The sequence below is a fragment of the Diprion similis genome, chromosome 12, assembly GCF_021155765.1.
Source record: "Diprion similis isolate iyDipSimi1 chromosome 12, iyDipSimi1.1, whole genome shotgun sequence".
In the NCBI taxonomy this organism is placed as follows: Eukaryota; Metazoa; Arthropoda; class Insecta; order Hymenoptera; family Diprionidae; genus Diprion; species Diprion similis.
Genome location: NC_060116.1, coordinates 12338716 through 12360983, shown reverse-complemented (window position 1 = coordinate 12360983; position 22268 = coordinate 12338716). Strand labels below are relative to the sequence as shown.

General features: G+C 38.6%; 2 protein-coding genes across 6 annotated transcripts in view; both read right to left on the bottom strand.

Moving 5' to 3' along the window:
• Positions 1-3908: 3908 nt before the first annotated feature.
• Positions 3909-5770, bottom strand: LOC124413323 (polycomb group RING finger protein 3). 3 transcript variants are annotated; one of them, XM_046893834.1, is made up of 5 exons: positions 5566-5770; positions 5033-5332; positions 4813-4958; positions 4503-4646; positions 3909-4372 (listed from the first exon to the last, which is right to left on the bottom strand). In XM_046893834.1, the coding sequence occupies exons 2-5, from the start codon at positions 5307-5309 to the stop codon at positions 4247-4249; spliced, it is 693 nt and encodes a 230-aa protein (XP_046749790.1). In that variant the 5' UTR covers positions 5310-5332; positions 5566-5770; the 3' UTR covers positions 3909-4246. The 3 variants fall into 3 exon arrangements, with proteins under 3 accessions (XP_046749790.1, XP_046749789.1, XP_046749791.1); XM_046893833.1 differs by having other exon boundaries at positions 5571-5770; XM_046893835.1 differs by having other exon boundaries at positions 5554-5572.
• A 936-nt stretch (positions 5771-6706) lies between these two features.
• Positions 6707-22268, bottom strand: part of LOC124413318 (fibroblast growth factor receptor homolog 1-like) — a 32867-nt gene continuing 17305 nt past the window's right edge. For 2 of the 3 annotated variants that reach the window (XM_046893826.1, XM_046893827.1), the window contains exons 3-11: positions 14132-14491; positions 13669-14046; positions 13249-13427; positions 11685-11817; positions 11106-11600; positions 9401-9899; positions 8886-9026; positions 8659-8764; positions 6707-8569 (exon numbers count right to left, since the gene is read on the bottom strand). In XM_046893826.1, coding sequence (XP_046749782.1) covers positions 8459-8569; positions 8659-8764; positions 8886-9026; positions 9401-9899; positions 11106-11600; positions 11685-11817; positions 13249-13427; positions 13669-14046; positions 14132-14491 — 2402 coding nt within the window. In that variant the 3' untranslated portion in view covers positions 6707-8458. Of the gene's footprint in view, positions 8570-8658; positions 8765-8885; positions 9027-9400; positions 9900-11105; positions 11601-11684; positions 11818-12171; positions 12339-13248; positions 13428-13668; positions 14047-14131; positions 14492-22268 lie in introns of all 3 variants that reach the window. The other variant, XM_046893828.1, reaches the window with a different exon arrangement.

Here is a 22268-nt window from a genome sequence, read left to right as displayed (position 1 = left end):
GACTTTCAGCATTGTGTAGTTGAAACTACGGTCACGTACTCGCCTCTTACACCTACCTGTTAATCGCAAAGTACCGTATCACCGTCATGTCATCCGCCTTCCTATTACGCTCACCCATCGCTCTCCGTTATGCAATTTCAGTCTATCGTCAGCTTTGTTTTTTTTCGTTTTTTTTCGTTTTTTTTTTTTTTTTTTTTTTGTTTTTGCCAATCTAACAATACACATATTTCGATAGTCTTTTCCCTGATCGCACTTTAATGCAAATTGCAAATCGTAATGAATAATTATTGTTCGCTACGATAGGGAAAATATGAAAATTTCACGTTTTCTAATTATCTCTGAATTAATAATGAGAATGAAATTAGAAATTAATTGCTTTCCAATATTTTATCGTGTCCTCATTTCAACGTGTCGACGAGGAGCAGCGTGATATTTGTCTCAAAATACGGCCGAAAAAGATGCGGTATTAAATTTTGATACGTCGATTTTCACTTTTCACCAATTTTCTGCACACGGTGTGCAATTTGTTCGGCTTTAATACACATTTCGTTCATAATATATTTATATTGTATTACGATATACAGTAGAAAATACACGCGGAAATTCATCTGAACTTATAATTCAAAATTGCATATGATCATTTGAAAAAGGCAAAATTTGATTGAATAGAAAGTGAAAATTATTACTGCCGACCGCTGATAATAATTGAAATACCGCGGTTTTATTTCGGCGAATTATCTAAATTAGTAAATTTTTTATCACGGAGTACAAAATCTCGTTCCTGTTAATTGAAGCGTATAACAGCAGCTTTCATCGAGAGCGGAATTCCACGTGTGAGGATTTCGGATATGAGTAAAAAGTGAAGAAAAATAAAGAAAAAACGAAACTTAACGAGGCTTCGGGAATACCGTAAAGTCAATTAAACTTCGCAACGTGTATGTATAGGTATGCATATCGACTATCATGCACTCAGCTCCCTACGAAAGTGAAAGGCGAGACCTTTAACGGTCGCAAAATCCTTTCAATCTTTACACCGTGGATATTACAACTGCTGAGAGTGCGGATACATATATAATATATATATATATATATATACACACATACCTACTATTTATCCGACTACCAGATTAGGAAGAAAAAGAAATGATCCTAACATTTTTCTTGCCGTCTTTTTAACGGTATACAATTTCCCGTTTTCTCCGCCTCGTTGATTCACGCATATCTACGTACATACGTACATACGTATACTGATCGCCTTTTATAAACCTATTCTACGAGATATTGTTGTAACGGTATGTTGTTCGTGTAATATTTGCAACGCACTCTCTTGCTGTGCGTGAATATGACGCAATATATAACAGAATTTATTTTCAGTTATACATCGAGTATTTAGTAATCGCCTGCCGGTATTACGTAGACGAGAGAAAGTAAAGCGAATGAATCCAGATTCCAGACTCAATGCAACGTCGAGCTTCACCGAATTTCTTATGATTACTTATACATACATATCTTCACACGATGATCATAAATCGCGTGTCAATTCGTACACCTGTTCGCGATCACTGCTATAAATTATTCTGCGTTTTGTTTTTTTTTTATACGTTTTATAGTTGAACAATGTATTGTAATTGTAGGTAATTAATTTCTTTGGATAAAAAGTTTTCACCTGAACAATTCTCACAGCTGGGACTGTTTGAAATTATTCTAATCGTCATATGTATACCTAACATTAGAACAAATTACCACGGTTAAGTTGTATTATACGTATTGTATACTGCACAATCGCGAAAGTCTAGTTTTTTTTTTTTTTCTGTTTTTTTTCTTTTCTCAAACCTTTCTCCTACGTGAGAGGATGAAATTCCTCAAAATGAAATTTATATTTATTTACGGATGAACAACGGGCAATACGTTCGCTAGTTTATAAAAAGTTGTAACACTGTCGGAGAGAGCGAGAGAGTAAGACTAGTGATCGGACAGAAAAAAAGTAACTCCGAAAATATATTATCGCGTATTCAATTAGGCGTGCATAAGTGCGGAGAAGTATGTATATGCATACGGGAAATACGATCGTTTGTTGAATGAACAATTATACTGTACAAAACATATTTATTTCAATAATTTATGATAATACATATACACGTGTGTACAACGTATTTAAGCATTAGTACAATCGAGTATACCACTACTTAGCAAAGTTGCTTATATAGTTATATCCTAACAATATGTACAATCACACTCGTTTTTTCTTCCTTTTTCTTCTCATGATTATCTAAAACTTATCAAATTCATCTAATACAAGCAGCAATCACAAGTTCTATAATTCACTCGAATTAAATCTTGATTAATTTTAGGAATGCGAATTTTGACATATGCCGTTATTGATTTTCGACGCATGTTTTTAAATGTAATTACAAACCAACCGATCAGGAGGTAACTTTGAATATCGAATGAAGTATAGAATAGTGAACCACAATACATACAGCGCATAAATATACAAAGGTAAAAAGTCACAACGTCCAAGATTTATTTACGCTAGTCGAATTATCGTAACGTAATTATTAGTCTATTTAAAGCAATGGATAATTCCAGAGTTCTGTCAAAAAATATTCTATATACATTCAGGTATATATTTCATATATTGAATGGAGAACTACGTTACGGTGTTACTATGCAAACAAAAACGAAGAAAAGAATTTGAAAAAAAAAAAAAAAAAAAACAACAGAAAAGAAAATTATTGCGAAGAAGTAAGTACCGAGAGAAAAAATTGCCTAGGTGTGGAAAACACGTAATTAAAATTCTCTCTACGCAATGCACTCTTAGGTATTACGTTTTTTTAACATCTACATATACTATACAATAGCCCACGGTATATTGACGTCGACAATTTGAAAAATATAAATTTAGATGGGCATTATTATATGTATGTATGTATGTGTTTCTGATTCCCATTTAAAAATACTTGTCTATATTATATATGTATAATGTATCTACGTATTTAAATGTTTGAAACTACAACGCCTTCTGTACCAGCCACATTTACATTATTAATTAAAGTTAACTAAATTTTATTATTATTACTTCTTTGTTCGATCACTGCATACGAAAATAACGAAGATTCATGATGGTATTTTTATTGTTATTGGTTATCGAAAATACTAAAATTCATGTAGTATGTACGACGAACTAAACGTCCTATTATACGAACGTGCTGACGATAATGATTTTCTTCTTTTTTTTTTCTATTGATTTTGGTCTGGAATTAGTGCTGGCTGAGATGTAAAAATAAAATACGATTTTTTTCTTATCAATAAATATAAACGATAAACGTAAAGATAAATCGGTAGAAATTAAATTATATACTGTACAGTATTATCGATCCGTTTCGTACGAAGTCGAACAAAAATACGTTTCACAATGATTCTTAGATATTTTTAACTAGATGTACAATTCAAAGTATACGCATATTTAAGTTATTTTCGAAATTTCAGAACTGATAGAACTGGTACAAAGTTTCATTCGTTGGAAACAATAGTTGATGGAAAAAACTTGCTTTGACTTCACTTAACAGGATTGATAATGTGTTTCTTTGTTCCAGAATATTTTTGTGTTTACCGCTTGCTTCAGTTGTTCAGAACGTTGCAAGAAAAGAAAAGAAAATTTTTGAATGTACACTTGACTGCTGGGGGAAAGTTAGGTAGAAGTAAATTCTAGAGTCGAAACCTTGACACAAATCATGATAAAGATAAAATAAAGATACGTGAATGATAAAAATGGTTTATAATGTCGAAATAATATGTAAAAATGCGCAAGCGCGTGTGCTTCTTTTGTCCGGTTTAAAATTATTTCACGTTACTGTGCTTTATATCATGACAATCGGATTTTCTTGATTTGTTTTTTTTTTTTTTTTTTATATCCTTTCTTCTCCATAAATTTGCTAATCATAAAATATATTCATCTTTTACTCACGAAAATAATTATATCTATATACATACGTATATATGAATTTTTATATGTATACACATTTATATGCATTCTATTTTTCTTTTCTTTTATCGTTGAGCTGGTGCAAAATTCTCAGCCTGAAATCTAACGTGATATTTGATAAATAAAAGCTGCATATCTCGAATATATAGGCTTGTATAGCAAGGCGGTAGATTGGTAGATTGGATGAAAATATGTTAAAGTTTCATTCGAAGCTGGTTAACGTTACAGCTTGTTTCTATACACCGAGAGAAAGAGCTTAGATTATATGTCTATACGAGGCCTGTATTGGAGCCTTAAAGGTGGGTCCCGAAACCTCCATCTTGTTACGTAGACGAATTTTAACGTATGATCCTTTCCCAGGAGCTCGTTGTTGCATAGAATATCGATCTGAAATCGAAAAACAGATTAGTTTATCGCAAAGAGTATTGGCCCGTCGAAGCTACGCCTTAAGACTCTCTGTATTTTCCTTTCTTATGAATTTTGCATTAGAAATACCAAATTTTTTTATTTCACTTACATCGCGATATTTCTCCATACCGTTGAGGACTTTTTTGGCAATAAATTTTTTCAAGTGAGTAATAGTCGCCTGTGCCGAACACCTTATAAATCTTCGTTTCAACGTTTTTAAACTTGTGTTCATGCATTCCAAGCACACGTTCACCTGTGAATAGAAAAAAAACTCCATCCAATTATAACGTCTGACGAAAGAAGAAACATTTCTGAAACACACTACGTTTCTCCAAGCAAAAAATCGTGTCTATTAGTCGACGCGTAGTTTAAACGAAACTTTTAAATGTCGAACGAAAAAATAAAAAATCTTTATTCACCTGTTCATCGGCTCGGTGATAATCAGACTCGGCGTGAGTGTCGCCCGATTGTTTTTCCTCTTCCATTTCGGCGGCGTTTGGTAAAACATCCTTAGGACAAGGCAACCCTCGGGCTCTATAGAATTCTCGCTCTCTCTTGATTTCGTCTGAAATGAAAAGCGAATCGTTAGTTATCGATTGTCGTTATAATTGGGAAAATTAAAGCGTGCAAACTACTCACTCTCCTGGAGATCGGGGACAAGTTTGTAGACGATATCCTGCATGGTTCTATCGAAGCTAATATACTGAAGGGGATGTGACTGGTGTATAACTATTTGGCATGTCGGGCAGGTGTGTTTCTCCTCGAGGTGTTTGACTAGGCAGCTTTTACAAAAGGTGTGGAGGCACTCCGTCACTGTTGTAGCATCTATAAGGTAGCCGCGGCATATCTTGCACGTTATGTGACTGTTTAATGTTTTCAGCTTTATTCGCCTCTCCATGGCACCGGTGAGCACCATTTATTCAGTATTCACGTTATCACCTGCGAAAAAATAACTCGATTCAATACAATGTTAATTTCCATCGCAGTACGAGGATTAAAACATTCCCCAAATAATTTTCTCATTTTCGTCTATAATAGCTAAAAGCACCTTTGAAACAGTCCGATTGTTTGTTGGGGGCCTAATTTTCATCCTAAATTTATAATCCTGTTAAAATTATACTTTTGACAATTACTCTGTTTCGTTGTAAAAAGTGGGTTACCATATTTCTAACCTTACTTTTGGCCTATAAACTTTCACGTCTCTCACTCGTATGCATCACCAACAAACAACGCGGGAACATTTTTTATTACGATTGATACATTTTCATGGTATTATTTTTCACCTTATATATAGAATAAAATAACATTTGTAATAAAAATTTGGTAAAAACAACTTATTGTAAATGTGGCTGATGACAACAAAACGTATTGACTTAAACGCCCTCTTAGCGCTCTTTTCTCGAACTAATCTAATCGCATCTGTTTCGTCTGTCATCCGTTTAATCGGTTTAATCTTCGCGGCGCGCGATACGTTCCATTTTCAAATTTCAAATTTCAAATTTCTTTCCTAAAATTATACCGGTCATTCTAGTTTGATACGTTAATATTTTTACAATGCGTGAAGTCGCTCGTTTCATCCCCTTTTCTGATTTAGTAGTCATCATAGATAAAAGTTGTATAAAAACTTTGTTGATATGTCATATAACGAATAAGGTTGCTGCGTCAAACCAATATTATGATAAAAACAGTCCTGTTTCAAACTTTAATCTGTAAACATTCAAGCATTAAAGTATTTTTCCTCGTCTTTTAATTTTGTTTTCTATTTGTTCGCTTCATAAGCTCACGAACTTGTTCTATTTATTCTGTAACGCTTATAGTTCGTTACGATATGTTTCAGAATCATTTCTATAAATTGTTTTCGTTTTCTTGAAAGCCGTTCCTAAATATTTCCTTGGAAGAGAGAAAGATAGAGAGAGAGAAAAAGTCTCAGAGATGAAAAAAAAAATTATTTCACTTTGTACTGTGTTAAATTCTCGGTCGAAATACTTACTCGAATCGTCTTCTTGCCAGTCAATAATCGATTGATCCCGTGCTAAATTTCAACTCACAGGAAGGTGGGAAATGAGAAATTGTCGTATAAGTATTACTGTTGGGTACACGTATTTTCATTTATTGTAGAGTTGAAACTCGTTACACTTCAGTTACACCGAACATACAAATATACGATACATGCTTGCAGGTAAATGCGGCATTCGCTATGGTTATTTAGGCACTGATCAACGAATTTTTTTCCATTTTTTTCATTCTTCATTTTAAAGAAATAGTAAACAATTCGCCTCCTATTTACACGTTATTTTTAGTTTTTTTGTTTTTTTTTTTTAATCTAAACTATTTTTACTTTGTAACGACATAAACCTAGATGTGAACGTACTTAAATGTACTTTTTACAGGTTTTTCTTTGTTTTTTTTTTCATTTTTATTTTTTTTTAATGTCTCATTTCTTTCCATTGTTAACAATAATGAATACACAGTTACAAGATAGGGTAATTCTTTCCTCTATTCATTCGCGTAACGGCATTTTATATTCAATGACGTGTACCTCTTGTGTTTCATTTACGATGTTCAATAACTGATTTCGCATAATAGAAGACGGAAAAAAAGAAATACTTGCGATGAATTTACAAATAATAAATTATCTAATGCTATTTATTATCTAGTACAATTTTATAAACTGTTATTTATACACGTATGTTGAATGCTTTATAAATACTTTGAGGTATTCGTATTATACCTTCAAGAGAGATATTGGAGATGATTGGATCCACTGTTTCACACGATATTAACGGAAACATGTATCTGTATTAATACAAAAAACTGAAACGTGACGTTCTCTCTTATGTTCGAGCTGATACAAATTTTCAGCAAGGTTCGTACCTAACGTTCGTACATGTGAACGAATTGTATTCTTCTTGTGATTATTATCTCTTCCTTTTTCTTCAGTATTTTTTACAAGTTTGCATTAAATCTAACATAAAAAAAAAATATCTAATAACGTAGAAATATTACATATTATAAATCTTAGAAAAAAGAAAAGTCTATCGTACAAAAATGTTGAAATTTATAAATTGACTAGTAACAAACACAATATCGTACCCATTGCAATTCGTTTCTCAATTTTTTTTTTTTTTTTTATTGTTGTTGTTTTCTTTCTATAATACATGAAATAATGATAAAAGTTTGTCAAGATTTTGAGCCTTTTCGAAAGTGTGATAATAATAATTGTAACAATAATAATAAATTGTCAACGAGTTGAACGAGCACGTTTATTATAGATATACATACACGTATATAAATCAATTATAAAAATACTTGCTTATTATTATTATTATTATTCATTCTTACACTTTAGTACACTTTTAGATGAAATTAAAAATCAATCGCTCGATCGATTAATGTAATTTCAATTTTACTAGATTGGTAACAATTGAAAGGCACTCAGTCATGGCACATGATTATATTATTACATAAATACGTAAAAAGTATAAAACGTGTGATTTATACCTTGCACGATTAGCACCTCGAATCATCGGGCACCACGTGTACATGCGTTGGTTTATTTTTATATTTTTTCTCTCGTTTTTCAATAGTTCCTTAAAAGTCTACAAAAAAATATGCGTCATGTATTAATTTTTATGTTTTGTTTAATCATCCATTCATTTATTTATTTATCTATTAATGTTTTTGTCAATACTGATTTGTATCATTTGGCGTGTTCTCTATGTATCAGTCGACGTTCGGTTGTACAAATATCCCGACGTAATTTACCTCATTACACTCACAAAAAACTTTAACCGCCTTTCTTCCTCTCTTTCACTTTCGTCCTTTAGTGTAACAAACACTACATATTTCACCTGATTTTTCACTATTACGTATATTATACTTTGCCAGTTTGTTAGTTTATTATTCGCAAATTTATTTTCTCATTTCATCTCGATTATACGATTCCTTTTCCATCATTCTCATCATTTCTACCCAACCAAGTTTTAGACCTCTTGATTATCCATCGAAAATTCATCACTCGAACGGCAATTGTTGTCACCTTCGTTTCTCTTTTCGCCGGGTTATTCACAACAAGTAGGGAAACTTCTCGTCGTCGTCGTCGTCGTCGTCGGCTTCACTCGACTCCTGACTCGATGGCGGTGTGTCTAGCTGTGGTAGACCAAGGTCCAAGTACTCCTATAAAATTTAAGGAAACTCGATGGTTCTCAATCCTCCCCCAACTTTGCGACGAATAAAATGATATCTTATCGATGCGATTCACTCACCTCGTTAGCGGTTATCGTCAATATCCTGTCAAGGTCCTCGACCAGTTCACCGAACATCGGTCGTTCGTTTGGTTGGTAACTCCAACAATCCCTCATGAGCATGTATCTGTAGAATCAAAGAAAGATCAGATTGAGGGTAAGAGGAACACGGAAATTTAAGTCAGTGTGAAATTCAGAGCATTTGTATAATATAACAAATAAAATGGACCAATTTTTTTCTAACTCACATCTCGATAGAACAACACGGCGGCTTTTCCATCCTGTGTCCGGATCTCAATAGCTGAAACAATTTCTCAACCGATGGAACGGACGGGTAGGGCGTACCGCCCAGAGTCATTATTTCCCACAACAGAATTCCGTACGACCATCTAATAACGGAAGAAATTTTTTTTTCGATTAGAAGATTAGAACACCTGTTGACGATTAAAATCATCTTAAGAAAGCATAGACGAGTAGGTATAGAATAATGTCGAAAGATTAGCCGAATTCCAAGAATTTATCTGATCTTTATAATCAATTATTCGTTTCGCAAGTGATTCGTTTTATTTATTTTTCTTTTATTAGAATAAATTATCGGAAAAGCATTGATATTGACGATAATCGTGACGTTGTTTATCAATGGCAATGACTTTTTTTCTTTAGTGTAAAACAACCATCAGCCGAATTAAATAAATTCTCGAAATTCGAACATTTTTTCAGCCCTCTTCCTAAGTACATAATTCGACAATATACGCGAACTTACACGTCGGACTGAGTGGTATAAAGCCTGTGAAAGAGGGCCTCGGGTGCCATCCACTTAACCGGAAGCCTTCCGTCAGTCGTTTTCCTGTAGTAATCGTGGCAGTGGATGTCGCGGGCGAGTCCAAAGTCGGCTATCTTGAGGACGTACTCGTCGCTCACGAGGACGTTCCTGGCCGCCAAATCTCTGTGGATGCAGCGTCTGCTCGCCAGGTATTCCATGCCCCTGGCAACCTGGTAGGCGAAGGAGACGAGGTCCTTCTGCGTCAGCGTTTTTCGCTGCTTCATTTCCTGGCCTATCGTCGGCTCGTAACCGGAAGAGGGTCTGTGTTCCCGCAGGAAGTCCCGAAGGTTTCCGTGAGGCGCGAATTCGACGACCACGTAAAGCGGCCCCCCTTGAGTGCAAGCGCCCAGCAGGTTTATTATGTTGACGTGCTTTCCGATCACTTTCATCATTTCCATCTCCGAGACCAGGTCCATCATCTCCGCGTCCGTGTGACCCTCTGTAGAAACAAAATGTCGTTAGTTATTCATTCCTGTCTTTGCGCGGATACGTTTCGTTCGTTTTTAATTGTTTTCTATTTTCAAACCATTCTTAACTGTACTTGCCACAAATAATGTCGATTTTTCGATTTGTTACTTTCGTTTCATACTTGATATAAACATTTAATATATATTTATAGTCATGAGTCATCAAATTTCATGCACATCGAATCAAATGAACAGCTGTGATAACGTCGGACATAATTAGGTCGAATTGGATTGGTTATGATTCGAATACAAAGGGGAATAAAAAAAATTGATGAGTGTACTGCGATCGATCAATGCGCATGCGCTAATTGCGCAATTTTCATCGGAGAGTTTGATAAGAGATTGTTTTTTTCTTTCTTTCTTTCTTTTTTTTTTTTCGTTTGCCGCAGGAAGTGGACACAAGTATTACTATAGGTTGTTGATTTTTCTTCTTTTTTTTTATCTTCTTCAAAAATCGTATATATATTCCAATAACAACAGTGCTGCCGGTGTTGACGTTTAATAAGTATTGAATTGATATTGTTTTTTTCTTTTTTACCGAATTTATTGTGAAACGTTGAAGAATTTCAGAAATGTTTCCAAGTAAATTTGCCTATATCACTGAAGTTTTGTATTTTCATATCAAGTTCAATAATAATAGAAAAATTAAATTCTTATTTTAACGTATGAATTCAACGGAATTTACTATCAAATCGCACGAACGTTAAACAATTATTATTCACTTAGACCGGTAAAAATTCCAGCATACTAACCAGATTCGAGCAATAACCATGCTCATTTGATTCAACGTACTTGCATAGATTTGCATAAATACATATTTATTTATCCTAGTACAATCCTAAATCCTATATACGTATATATGTATTCTCTTTTTTTTTTTTATACATTAACAATAATAATAATAGTAATAAATAAATCGAGATATAGGTTCAAATAAATTTTCTCATTTGAGGCAAGTATAAATTAGGATTATCATTTAATTGCTGGAAATAATAATTTTCCTCGCACGTGAAAGAAAATCGAATCATTCCAACGAATTAAACACTTTATAAGTAGAGTCTTATTTGAAAAAAAAAAAAAAAAAAAAAGAGAGAAAAAAAGAACGCGAGAGGGTTGTTTTCTTCTTTTTATACTAGTACAATTGATCAATGCGCATTATTAAGATTCTGGGCGTGTACCCTTGAGCATTTTCACAGCAACGACGCTCGGTATTCCAGGCTTAAGGGAGTTCGACTGGGCGCGAACAACTTTTCCGAATGCCCCTTCGCCGAGGGTGTTTCCGAGTGCCAAATGATCCCGAGAAAGTTCCCAGGCATTGTCCATCGGCAATTCGTACTCGGAAATACTTCCTCCCGAGCTGTCTTCGGCCGTGGCGGTCGATTTTTGCTTCTCGATCTTTACGATCGGCATTAGGAGCGTCTCCTGAACGTTCTGAGCGTTGGCCAGGTGCTGTTTCTCCACGATCACCTTCTTCGTCCACTGGGTCACGACCGCAGCTCGAGCAGTTTCTATCGCCAGTATTTTCTTCATCTTCTCTCGTTTCAGTCGTCGGAATATACTGACGACGATTATTATCCCGAAGAGAAAAGACGTGCAGAGTATACCAGCCAACGCGTTCACCAGGACCGATTGAGGCCGAGCGGTTAGCGGAACCTGGTTCTCCTCTTCCAGAGCTGGGCAGGAAGATGGATTATTTCAGCGATAATTATTCGGGGAAATATTGCCGGCTGAACTTGGTCTTTTTACTCTCTACTCACATTCTACCACTCGGAGATAAGCGCTGCTGAATGTGGCGCCCAGGTTGTTCGCTGCTATGCAAGTGTACCAGCCTTCGTGTTCCTTGGTTACGTTCGCCAGTTCCAAAACGTCCGGCCTACTCGTGTCGCCAACCTGATATCAGAAACCGTACCGATTAGAGATCGATCGATCCGTCGTCTCCAAGTTTCGATCGACAGAACCACACGTAAAGCGATAACAAAGAGATTGACGTACATTTTTCTTTAGAATTCAAAAGCGAGAGAGAGAGAGAGAGAGAGAGGAAAATAAGGAAGCCAGAAAGATCGGTTAAAAGCGTCTGATCGTGAGCGCAGAGCACATACAGCAGGATAGAAATTCTCATACGTTAGTCTGTATATAACTTAAATTCCGCATGCATTGGACAAGCTGTGGGCAAGCGAACAATTACAACGCGTACGATCACTTCGTCCGCGCGACATCAAGACATCATTTATAATCGTTATTAACCTCGAGACTTTTGTTGGTGGTGTCGAGGGTGTTATGAAACCCGTAGAACCATTGCACGTGGGAATGAGCGTCGGAGAGGACTCGGCAGTTCAATGTCGTGTTGGTTCCTACTAGTACTGTCCTATTCTGAGGCGCCACCGTCAGGATCGGTCGATGAATTAAGCGTTCTGCGTATGAGAATAAGCCCAACCACCATATTTAGAGATACATGTTTTGTTACCCCGTGTAAATGAGGATTAAAAGATGTAGTATAACACTAGGCAGTATCAACGCGAGCAGAACATATTTTCACCTCTAAGGATTCCAATTCAGTTAGCTAACGATAAGATTATCTCCTTTATAGGAAAGGGGTAAAAATTAAACACTGAGCGAAATATGTAAGCTCTACTTATAATTGATGGTAACCAATTGGAATCTTACTGGTAAGTTATGGTTCGCGTTCTTTCAGTTATAGAGTCAAGTGATTACAAGGATAGAACTATACATTATTCACCTATAAATCATATCAGGCCGAAATTTTCCGTAATTATAATTTTTTACTGTCTTTATTGTCACAGCATGATATGAATTATATGATAAAGAATTTACATGTATGTGTATATTCTCTTTTAACATCCATTCACCAAATGTATATTACAACAACCAACACCGTGAATTCTGAATGAAACTTATTCACAGGCTGAAAAAAATTGAAAAATAAAATAATGAAAATATGCAATTGACCCTGAAATATGAAGCGGTTTTTGAGTTAAAGTCACAGAACCAAAACCTTGGCATTGGCCAAATACAACGAGTACAGGATAAACATGAATATGTTGAGTATATTTTTCCTTAACCTCCAGCCACCAGAGCAGTCGATGATCATTTCTTTACTGCTCAATATATATGTGTTACATGTACAATAGGATCCAGCCACCATGATTAGGTACAGCCCATGAAACCTTGTCCGTCCGTATGAATTGGCGATAGGTTAGGGAACAAGAGAGATAAGAGGTTTGCGGTTTTTTTTTTTTTTTTTGCTTTTGTTTTTTTGCGGTAAATTGAGAAGGTAGGTCCACGTGTGATATTGCGATGTACCTCAATCACAGTTCCATTGGGCTCTCTGTCCTCTTCGGGACTCCCACGGACTTTTACCCACTGTATGTCAGGCTCCAGGTCCGACACGATACAACATTCGAATTGGACCAAGGATCCCAACTGTGCGGTGACGTTCTTTGGGTATCCTGGGTTGATGTACGGCTTGTGCGGGAATCTCTCTGAATTATTTCGTTACACATCTTTATTCGTTACTCAGGTTTGGCTGTATTCACCGTTGGTGTTTACACGGTGGCACGAGGTCGCGTTGTGACGTAGATACACATACGTCGAGGAATTGCGAGGGGGGGAACAAGAAACAGCGATGCTGACATCGTCAATGAATCGTTATTGTCACTTACTACTATTACTAACAATAAGTCTGTTACCGATACTTATTACTCCTGTCACCGTCATGCTCACCTATAATGTCGACCTTAAACGTGTAGTTCGTGCAACCGAGGGAATTGCACAGGATGCAAGTGTAGTTTCCGCCGTCCTCGGGGACCACGTCTTCTATGTTCAGGGTCCAACCCCGTATCTTAACGATTCCAAGCGACCTCGTAGGCTCCTGGTTATTCTTGAGCCAAGTTATGTTCGGCATGGGATTTCCGCTACCTGGACATCGCAGTCTAAGCGTGTTTCCCGCCGGCTTTGCGATCACCTTGTGCATCGCGTCGATCTTCGGGAAATACGGGGGACTCAGTTCGGCCGTTGTGTTGTGCACCCCGACCTCCGATTCCTCCGCCTTGTCGCTGTCCGGGTCGGCGTCCATGTGCAGCGAAAGTGACACTGGCATGCCTGAAAAGTGAAACGGAGAAAATTACGACACTCGCACGATTCGAGAATATTTCAGCCCAAAGAACTCCGCGATTTTTTTACTTACGTTTTCTGGCCTCGGTCTCAAGCTCGTTCGTTTCCTCCTCTGGTCGTCGCGACTCGAGGGCCGCGTTTTCGGGGTGGAACGGCTCGTCTCTTTGCTCTTCTACGGGCGGCTCGACAACCGTTATCGAGACGTTTTTCCACTCTATTACGTTTCTCGTCGCGACTTTGCACCCGTAGATGCCTGTGTCCGCTACCTGGACTGCCTTGAATCGTATCCACTCGCTCATCACCCGTATTGTCGGTGCCGACGATTGGAAATGGGTGTCATTTTTGTACCAGGATGTCTGCGAATCGGGTTGCGGTAGACATCGGATACGCAGTTTTTCTCCAACGTTTATCACCACGTCGGGGTTTATCAAATCTGAAAAGAAAACGGCGGGGTGAAATGGCTTGAAAAAAATTCTCTTCTTTCGTTGGATTAATCGTATTTCTATGCCAGCTGCATGGCTCTCGGCTTTTTTTACGGCCCCCGCGAATCATCCGCTGCGCTTTTAAAATAGCGACTGTAAAGTGGGTGAATTAATCACGTCTTTCGAGCAAAATATATATTCACGCCGAAGGTATTTCGGTGACGCAGATTTTAAATTTGCGTCCACTGCGATTTATGCAAAAGAAATTGATACCCGCACCTCCAGCTATACCTATGTATAATGACTTTATATCACCGGGATGTACGAGATTGTTGATAATTATATTATCATCGTATAAGAAAATAATGCAGAGTGAAGACACGTACGGTATCCCATCATCGGCTCGAAGTTACACCCGGGATTATTTCGAATTTAGAATTCGTCCCGCAACGTATAATTACGATGCAGTCTGCCCGATGGATTTACTGCGCAAATAAATTGCAGGGTTCTTTCGTTCTTTATACATCCGCGAGCAGAATTTTAACAACCGTTTCAATGCATCGTCTCAAAGACTATTTAGATTTTCATACGCGATATAATTACTCGTCTTGATTTTTCCCGCCCATCGTTTGTGCCGCAACAACGCGATGATCCGTATTACGTTCGCATTGCACTTTATACAATAACGCGCACTGCGCATAAGATCGAAGCCGAAAAATATTGTGCACTATAGCCGCATCGCAATTCCTGTCCAAGCGATGGACATGGTAGAATTTTGTTCATTCATGAGGTGACGAGGACTCGAGCCCGTCTCGACGAAGCGACGATCCTGGATCATCGCCAGAACTGAAACGCGACGCTGTCCTGTGACTCTCCCCCCTCCTCAAGTCTCATCCGAGATTCGCCGCATATTCGCACGCATACCCATGCAGAATGCATCCTGGCTAAACATAGGCGGCCCCGAGGTGCCATTAGCCGATGCACAATTACAACTCGGGTTTATCTCGCTACGAAAGCCAGAGTTATGCTAGAGAGAGAGAGAGAGAGTGAGAACTAAGGTGCTTTTTATTTATTTTTTTCTACAATAAGTATCGGAATTAGGCTCGTCTTGCGAAATTTATAACTGTGAACGTTCTTTTTTTACTGATTCTTCAATTTGTTCCTTGTAACAAGTTGTTTGTCGGATGATTTTTTCAACAAATTTTAAAGTCCGCTGCAGGTCTGATTCAAAAATCCGAATCAATTCTTCGGCCCCATTGAGTAACCCCAGTTGATGAATTTGTTTAGTTTTCTTGTGCTATATAGCTCTGCACACCGCATTATATAAACTGAATTCCTTTTTGCTCGTCAACTAAACCAATAAAGTGACCAGTCCACAATATATATGAGTATATAGGTATACACACACACACACATATAAATGAACTGCATAGTGTATTCTTTTTTGTTTTATCCGGTCGTTATTTATTTACTTTGTTCTTTTATTCGTAGGAAATTTATGTGCCCGAACGTCATCCCGTCCATTCCCGTTCCGCTGCACCTGCACTCAGGGTTCTTTTTGGTTTATATACCCAACGAAGTATACCTACTATAACAAGCTGAAAATTTGTAAGAGTCATTCACGCGGAAGTGTCGCGGGCCGATTTCAATCTATAATCTCTATAATGGTAAATCCTACCATGCGGCAAGGATCGTGACGATAATCGATCCGACGCCCTTCAGAGTCTTTTTCTTTGTACGGTTAGGATGCAACTGCCCAGCGATGCATTTTTTTAAACGTGCACTTCCAGAGCCTCGCGTGTCTCGCGGGTTGGTTTCGCGCATCCACGACTTCCGGCGACGCTGATTCTCAATGAATTATCGTCTATCAACGTCTTTACGAATTTCTCGCTCGCTTTTTCTTTATAAATAAAACCTGGGCACCCGGAAACGACGAGGAAACCTCAGCCGGCGCCGAAGGACGGAGCTGCTTCCTGCTCGCGAAGGAAACGAAAGCTATGCCACCGATAAAACGTGCGAAAAACTGGCGCCTTTGACATTTATGAATTATAATTCAAGTTCACCGGTCGCCGAAGAACAGACGGGGAATCTTATTCTCGTAGCTTTTTGCGAAAGCCTTCCGCCTAACGAAGTCGAGTCGCGAATATCGCTGTTTCCACGCTGCAACTCGCAGTATTATTTCTGGAGCTGGTTTGTCTCCAAACATCCTCTCGACTTGCGTCGCCTGTTCTGGACTAACCATGAGGAGGAGGGAGACGCTGATCCACTTTGGTCCAGAAATTGCCTCCCGCAACTCGCGCATTGTTCTATTATCCACCAGCTTCGCCGGATATCGAACAGTTTATCATCCCCACCGCGTATATTCGTGCACCAGCTGTTTACTCCAGATTTTCCACCGATTTCCGTCATCTGCCTCGCATCTGGAACTTCGCCATTCCTCGATTCGTGTATACGTATCGTGCACACACACACATATATATATAGGTATATACGCGTACACTTGATTTTTTATAACGTCAAACGATCGTCTTGCAGAATTAAAGAAGAAAGTCAAACTCTATCTTCCATCTTCGCACCAATCGCAGGACTTTGTGTCGTCTCTTGGCTCGTGGCTGGACGTGGCCTCTCGGTGTTACGCTATTCCTGGCGCCTCGCGTCGGCCACATGGCCAGTGACGTCACACGGCGACGTCCATCCTCGAGGAAGACCGACGCCAACGGCCACTTACCAATTAGAATTTGGAAATTTTCGATTCCGTTGGTATCGTTTGCCCGGATGAAAAAAAAAAAAAAAAAAAAAACTTTCCCGCGATTCGTTTCATCGAGATCTGAACAAGATTCGAATTTATTGATCTCATAAGGTTCGTCATCACGCGCCGGGGATAAAATAGTTTAAACTAATTTGAACTATAACCGCGATATTGTCCGCAACTGTGACCACTTGGTACCCTTGTTTAAGTAACTGATTATTATTTCCAATTGAATGGCCATCGGGCAATAACGGGTCAAATTCGCGCCCCTATATGCGAACCGAATTGATGAGTATAAATCCACGCGTGAACCGTCCGTTGAGCGGCATATGTAACACAGGGTTCAATTGAAAGCTTCGTGTCAAATGAATGTTACGACGTTCTAATGCGGTTTATAAATACTTATTAGGTATCACGTACTGTAACCACGAAGAAAACCTGTCACGACGACGACGGAGGTATTACGTAAACTATGGGCGCGTAATTCTTGCGGGGTGACTTTGGCGAGATGGAAAAATATAACGTTTTAAAGGGGGGGGGGGGGGGGGGGGGCTTTCTTTATATACCAACGTCCAATTGTCGGGGCGAAACGTGTACTATATGCACACACGAAATGATTGACGCACCCTGAAAGCGGCCAGGTTATACACGGAGGTTCGAGTCAGCCATTGACTTGTGGAAATAAACAACGGGGTGAGACCGGGTAACATGATGTGTCGTTACACGTTGCGATGAAAAGCTGTTCGCCAGATTCTCACAAGCCTAAAACCTCGAACCCAATGCTAATGGTTTCTCTGGCCTAATGGCTCGTCCCGCGTTCGGCTTTACTCTACAACTAACTGTCTTGTATAAATTGTTGTTGAGGAATTCACGATGTTTGCTAATACGAACTGGATCGTTATGCTTCAGGGGATTCATCCAATAACAATCGCCCCCCCCCCCCCCCCCCCCTGACATTCAAAAAAGAATATATAATAAGAAAGAGAATTAGACACGAAGAGACGCGAAAGAGGAGGGGGGAATAAATCGAACTAAAAAATCACGAACTAACGTGTCCGACGCTTAGCGGAGAATTCCAGTCAACCATCCAGTGTGCCGAGGACACTCGCGTCTTATGGGAATCAGATTAATTAATTCGTGAAACTGGGTGTAATTGAACGTTAACGAAAAGTGACAAGCGTGAAACGTGGTTTAGTACCTATGCGTCCAAAATTATAATCCTATTATATAACGTCCGCTATAACTGTTTTGTTTTATCACTACTTTTATCATCATTTTTTTTTTTTTTTTTTTCATCATTCGTCCTTTCTCGAGAAATGACACACGAGTGTCACCATCGAACTATTTCGAGTCGAGCTTTTTATGGGACGAGATAAATTGATTTTCAATTTTTTATTATTTTTTTTTTTTTATTTGGTACGACCGTTTGTTTTTATTTTTCGTTTTGTCAACAGACGACGAAAAAAATCTGTTCCGCGACTAGAAATTTTTTTCAACCTTAGGTACAACATCGGAGCAACTCGCTTTCCTCGCAAGCTGACGAACACCCCATAGTCTATATATAGAGCAGAGCTTATTCGATGTGGCACGCGCTCGCCGTAAATTAATTGGAGAGTTTTTGCGGCGGTACGTTGAATTTTCGTATGTATATGGGTAATTCATGGGATATGTACGATATTATATATACACATAGGTATGTATAATCGTATAAAATTTTATTGCCGATCGTGATCGGATTCAAAAATATTGTATAATCATAAAATATCCAGAAACTATGGTAACGTAAATCAACACGAGTATGACATCTCGTTGCATGAACTGCAGTTGTGTAGTGTATGGTAAGAAATTGGGAGAAATCAGAATGGACAAGCATGTAAGATTAAATAATAACCAAACACACACACACACACACACACACACACACGATAATGGAGAAGATTAAAATGAAGCCGGCTAAAGAGCAGCAACGAGCCTGCAGCTACTTAGGTAGGTATTAGAAACGCGTTGCTGCCGCTGCATCGCTGCATCGCTGCATCGCCGCCGATGTCTCATTAGAAGTCTGAAACAGGAGCTAGAAATCCAAGGCCCGCGAGATCCCTGGCACGCAGTGCGCGATGCGCCTCTGCTACCGCCTATACTCGCGACTCGAAATAGTATCTATCCACTTTGGTGAGATAAAAAGGCGGAGGCTGTCGCGGCCTCTGACTGGAACCGACTGTCGAGTCTATGCTACATTCACGGGACACCCTAACGACACCCGCGTGATTTATGCCCTTTTAATTGCATGCCTGATATGCACACCTGATCTTCATCCTTCAACCTGCACGGCTAATAGTCTTTTCACTGGGACAGTGCTCGTCGGTATACATATATGTATACCTGTTACTTTGTTCTATTTTTATTTTCAAATTTTCATTTTATTTCATTTTCTTAAAGATTGTATTTGACAGATGTCAGAATGACTACGGCATGAAAGAAAGTCTCGACGAACTCGGATTTATGTATTACTCCACGCAAATTCAAACGTATCACAAATTCAGTTCACGCTGGTTTTTGTTTCATCGTCATCGTCATTGATCTTTACTCTATACGCCGTCAGCGATCGGATTGATTAATTCTAGGATGTATATCTGGGGGTTTGAAAAAAGCAAAGTTAGATATCAAGCAGGCTTGTAGTGCATCCGATCGTAGTAGTTCCTTTGAGAAAAATTGATCATCGACTATCGCCGACTCTTCGGGTCAAAGGTGTCATATAACGACTTGTATATATAACACATTGCCAGTTGGACGATCAAAAGAAATTTGGAAAACGCCTCGTCTTTCTCTATCTTCTCTCTCTCTCTCCTCCCCCCCCCCTTATTTTACCTCTATAGCTTTTTCCCTCTGGTGAAAAGACGCCGACTCGCGACTGCTAAGCCGGACACACACAGCATACAGGCAGAAGTTAAACGATGCTCGTAATTTTCCGGCGCGCCTTCGGAAAGACGTCCGATAGACGAAAAACTAACGTCCAGAGGTCCGGACCTCAGATCAGTTAGACTAGACAACTTCTTCTTCTTCTTCTTCTTCTTCTTCTTCTTCTTCTTCTTCTTCTTCTTCTCTTGACTCGCCGCATAGGTTGCACGAGGAAAGGGACGAAGATGAGGAAAAGTAGGAGAAGGAGATTAAGTTTCTTCTTTTATAGAATTATAAATGTCTCTACGGTTGAATGGGCTCCACTTCAGAGTAAAGATATCGTTTGATCTGTCGAGAGATCCCCCCTCCTGTAATACCATAAGCTATATACCTACATCGTAGGGGGGGATTAGAACCGCCGCGTGGGAGAGAAAGTAACTCGACACCACCCCGAGGGATGCAATTGAAGGAACCGAGGAAGTTTCACCGCCCCAATTACCACTCGCTACTTTGTGCCCTTTGTGCCTCTATCAACGTCAATATCTTTTCTTTGCATTTCTCATTGTTTTTTACCCCTCCCTCAACGTGGAATTAAAATTTATAGAGAGTGGTTTAATTTCTACGACCGAAACGGCAGCTTTCAACACCTCGTATACCATTACACAAATCTTGCCGTGAAAAGCTGACGCCCTGGCGTGGCACCGATAATTTAATACGGATAGTTAGTTTAGCGTCGCCGAAGCGATAACGCCGGCTTGACAATCTAATTAAAATTCCTTTTTCTTTTTCAACCCTGAAGAGGCAGCGCCGAGGCGTCGTCGACCTCGACCATCATCATCACCAGAGGCGCCCTACGAATTAGCCAGCGATCTATGCCTCCTAGATACAGACGGACTAGAGACGACGGCGACATCCTTGGATCACTTGGGTCTCAGGTAACCGGCTAACACCTCTGTATATACATATATATATATATGTATAAATGCCTGTATACATATGTACCTGTAATTATATATCGTAAGCGAGAGCCTTTTACGTACATCGGACGATACGAGACGAGGCGAGACACGAAGATTGAGACGTTGGACCATATCTCGAACCACGTACCCTTCGCTCGTCCGATCTGCAGTGAGATGGTCTTCACTCGTTGTGTTTTCTTGTTTTATCGTGCTGTGTTGTTTATTTATTTTTTTTTTTTTTGATGTTTAATTTTCTTCTTCTCTTCTTCTCATTATCTGATTCCTCATCGCCGATTTAATCAACCGACGATTCATAGCCGTGGTTTCTCCTTCTCCTTCTTCTTCTTCTCCTTTTTTCATTCAGGCTTTATTTTTACTTTTTTATCTTTTCATGTGATTAAATTTGGGAATGATGCCAGTTTGCTACCGCGATACGCTAACGCGATGTTCTCGGAATATCTTTCGTATTATATATTAGTTCTCTTGTATTCAGTTCATTAACGGTATAATTAATTCCCAACATCGCGAAGCGCAGTTCTCTGCAGTCAACCGAATGAATTTCATTCAAATTTGAATACTGAATTGAATTTCCTAGCTTTCCTTTTTTCTTTCTTTCTTTCTTTCCTCTCGCAGCTACTTTTCTCTTTTTCTTCTGACCGAAGTCGGTTTTTTTTTTTTTTGTAACGACAATTTTGTCACCGCATCGGAAATTCTATCATCCCTTATAAATGACGATGCGATCGTCTTTTCTGGAATTGAATAACAATTTTCTGTTTGCAACGTCTTATTATACGCGCTGCACTCAATACTGATCTGGCAATAAAAGCATGTACATATATATTACGTACATTATATATATATATATATATATATATTTGTGTAGGTGTATATGTAGAAAGTAGATGTGAAGATTTGATTGAAAGGAACATATCGAGAGTACGAAAATACTACTATACTACTCGTATAGTATTACTATGATTGGCTCAATTGTTCAATTGCCACGCGGGTCATTGAATGCGTGCATGGACGAGCATGCTGGCCATTATATATCACTCTAGCTAACGAACTAACGTACGAACGGTATGACAATTCACGATGTGCTTTGCGACAAATCGCCTCGGTGTTGGTTTCACATTCGTACGTGAAGCGATAATACCTCGAGAGCTTTATCCATGTAACGTGTCA

What these genes read in the sequence shown, in the direction of transcription:
- LOC124413323 (XM_046893834.1), bottom strand. Translation starts at nt 5,309, where the DNA reads ATGGTGCTCACCGGTGCCATGGAGAGGCGAATAAAGCTGAAAACATTA. An exon ending in TGTCCCCGATCTCCAGGAGA is followed by an intron (nt 4,959 to 5,032) that starts GTGAGTAGTTTG and finishes TTTTCATTTCAG; the next exon opens with ACGAAATCAAGAGAGAGCGA. An exon ending in GTATGGAGAAATATCGCGAT is followed by an intron (nt 4,373 to 4,502) that starts GTAAGTGAAATA and finishes TTTCGATTTCAG; the next exon opens with ATCGATATTCTATGCAACAA.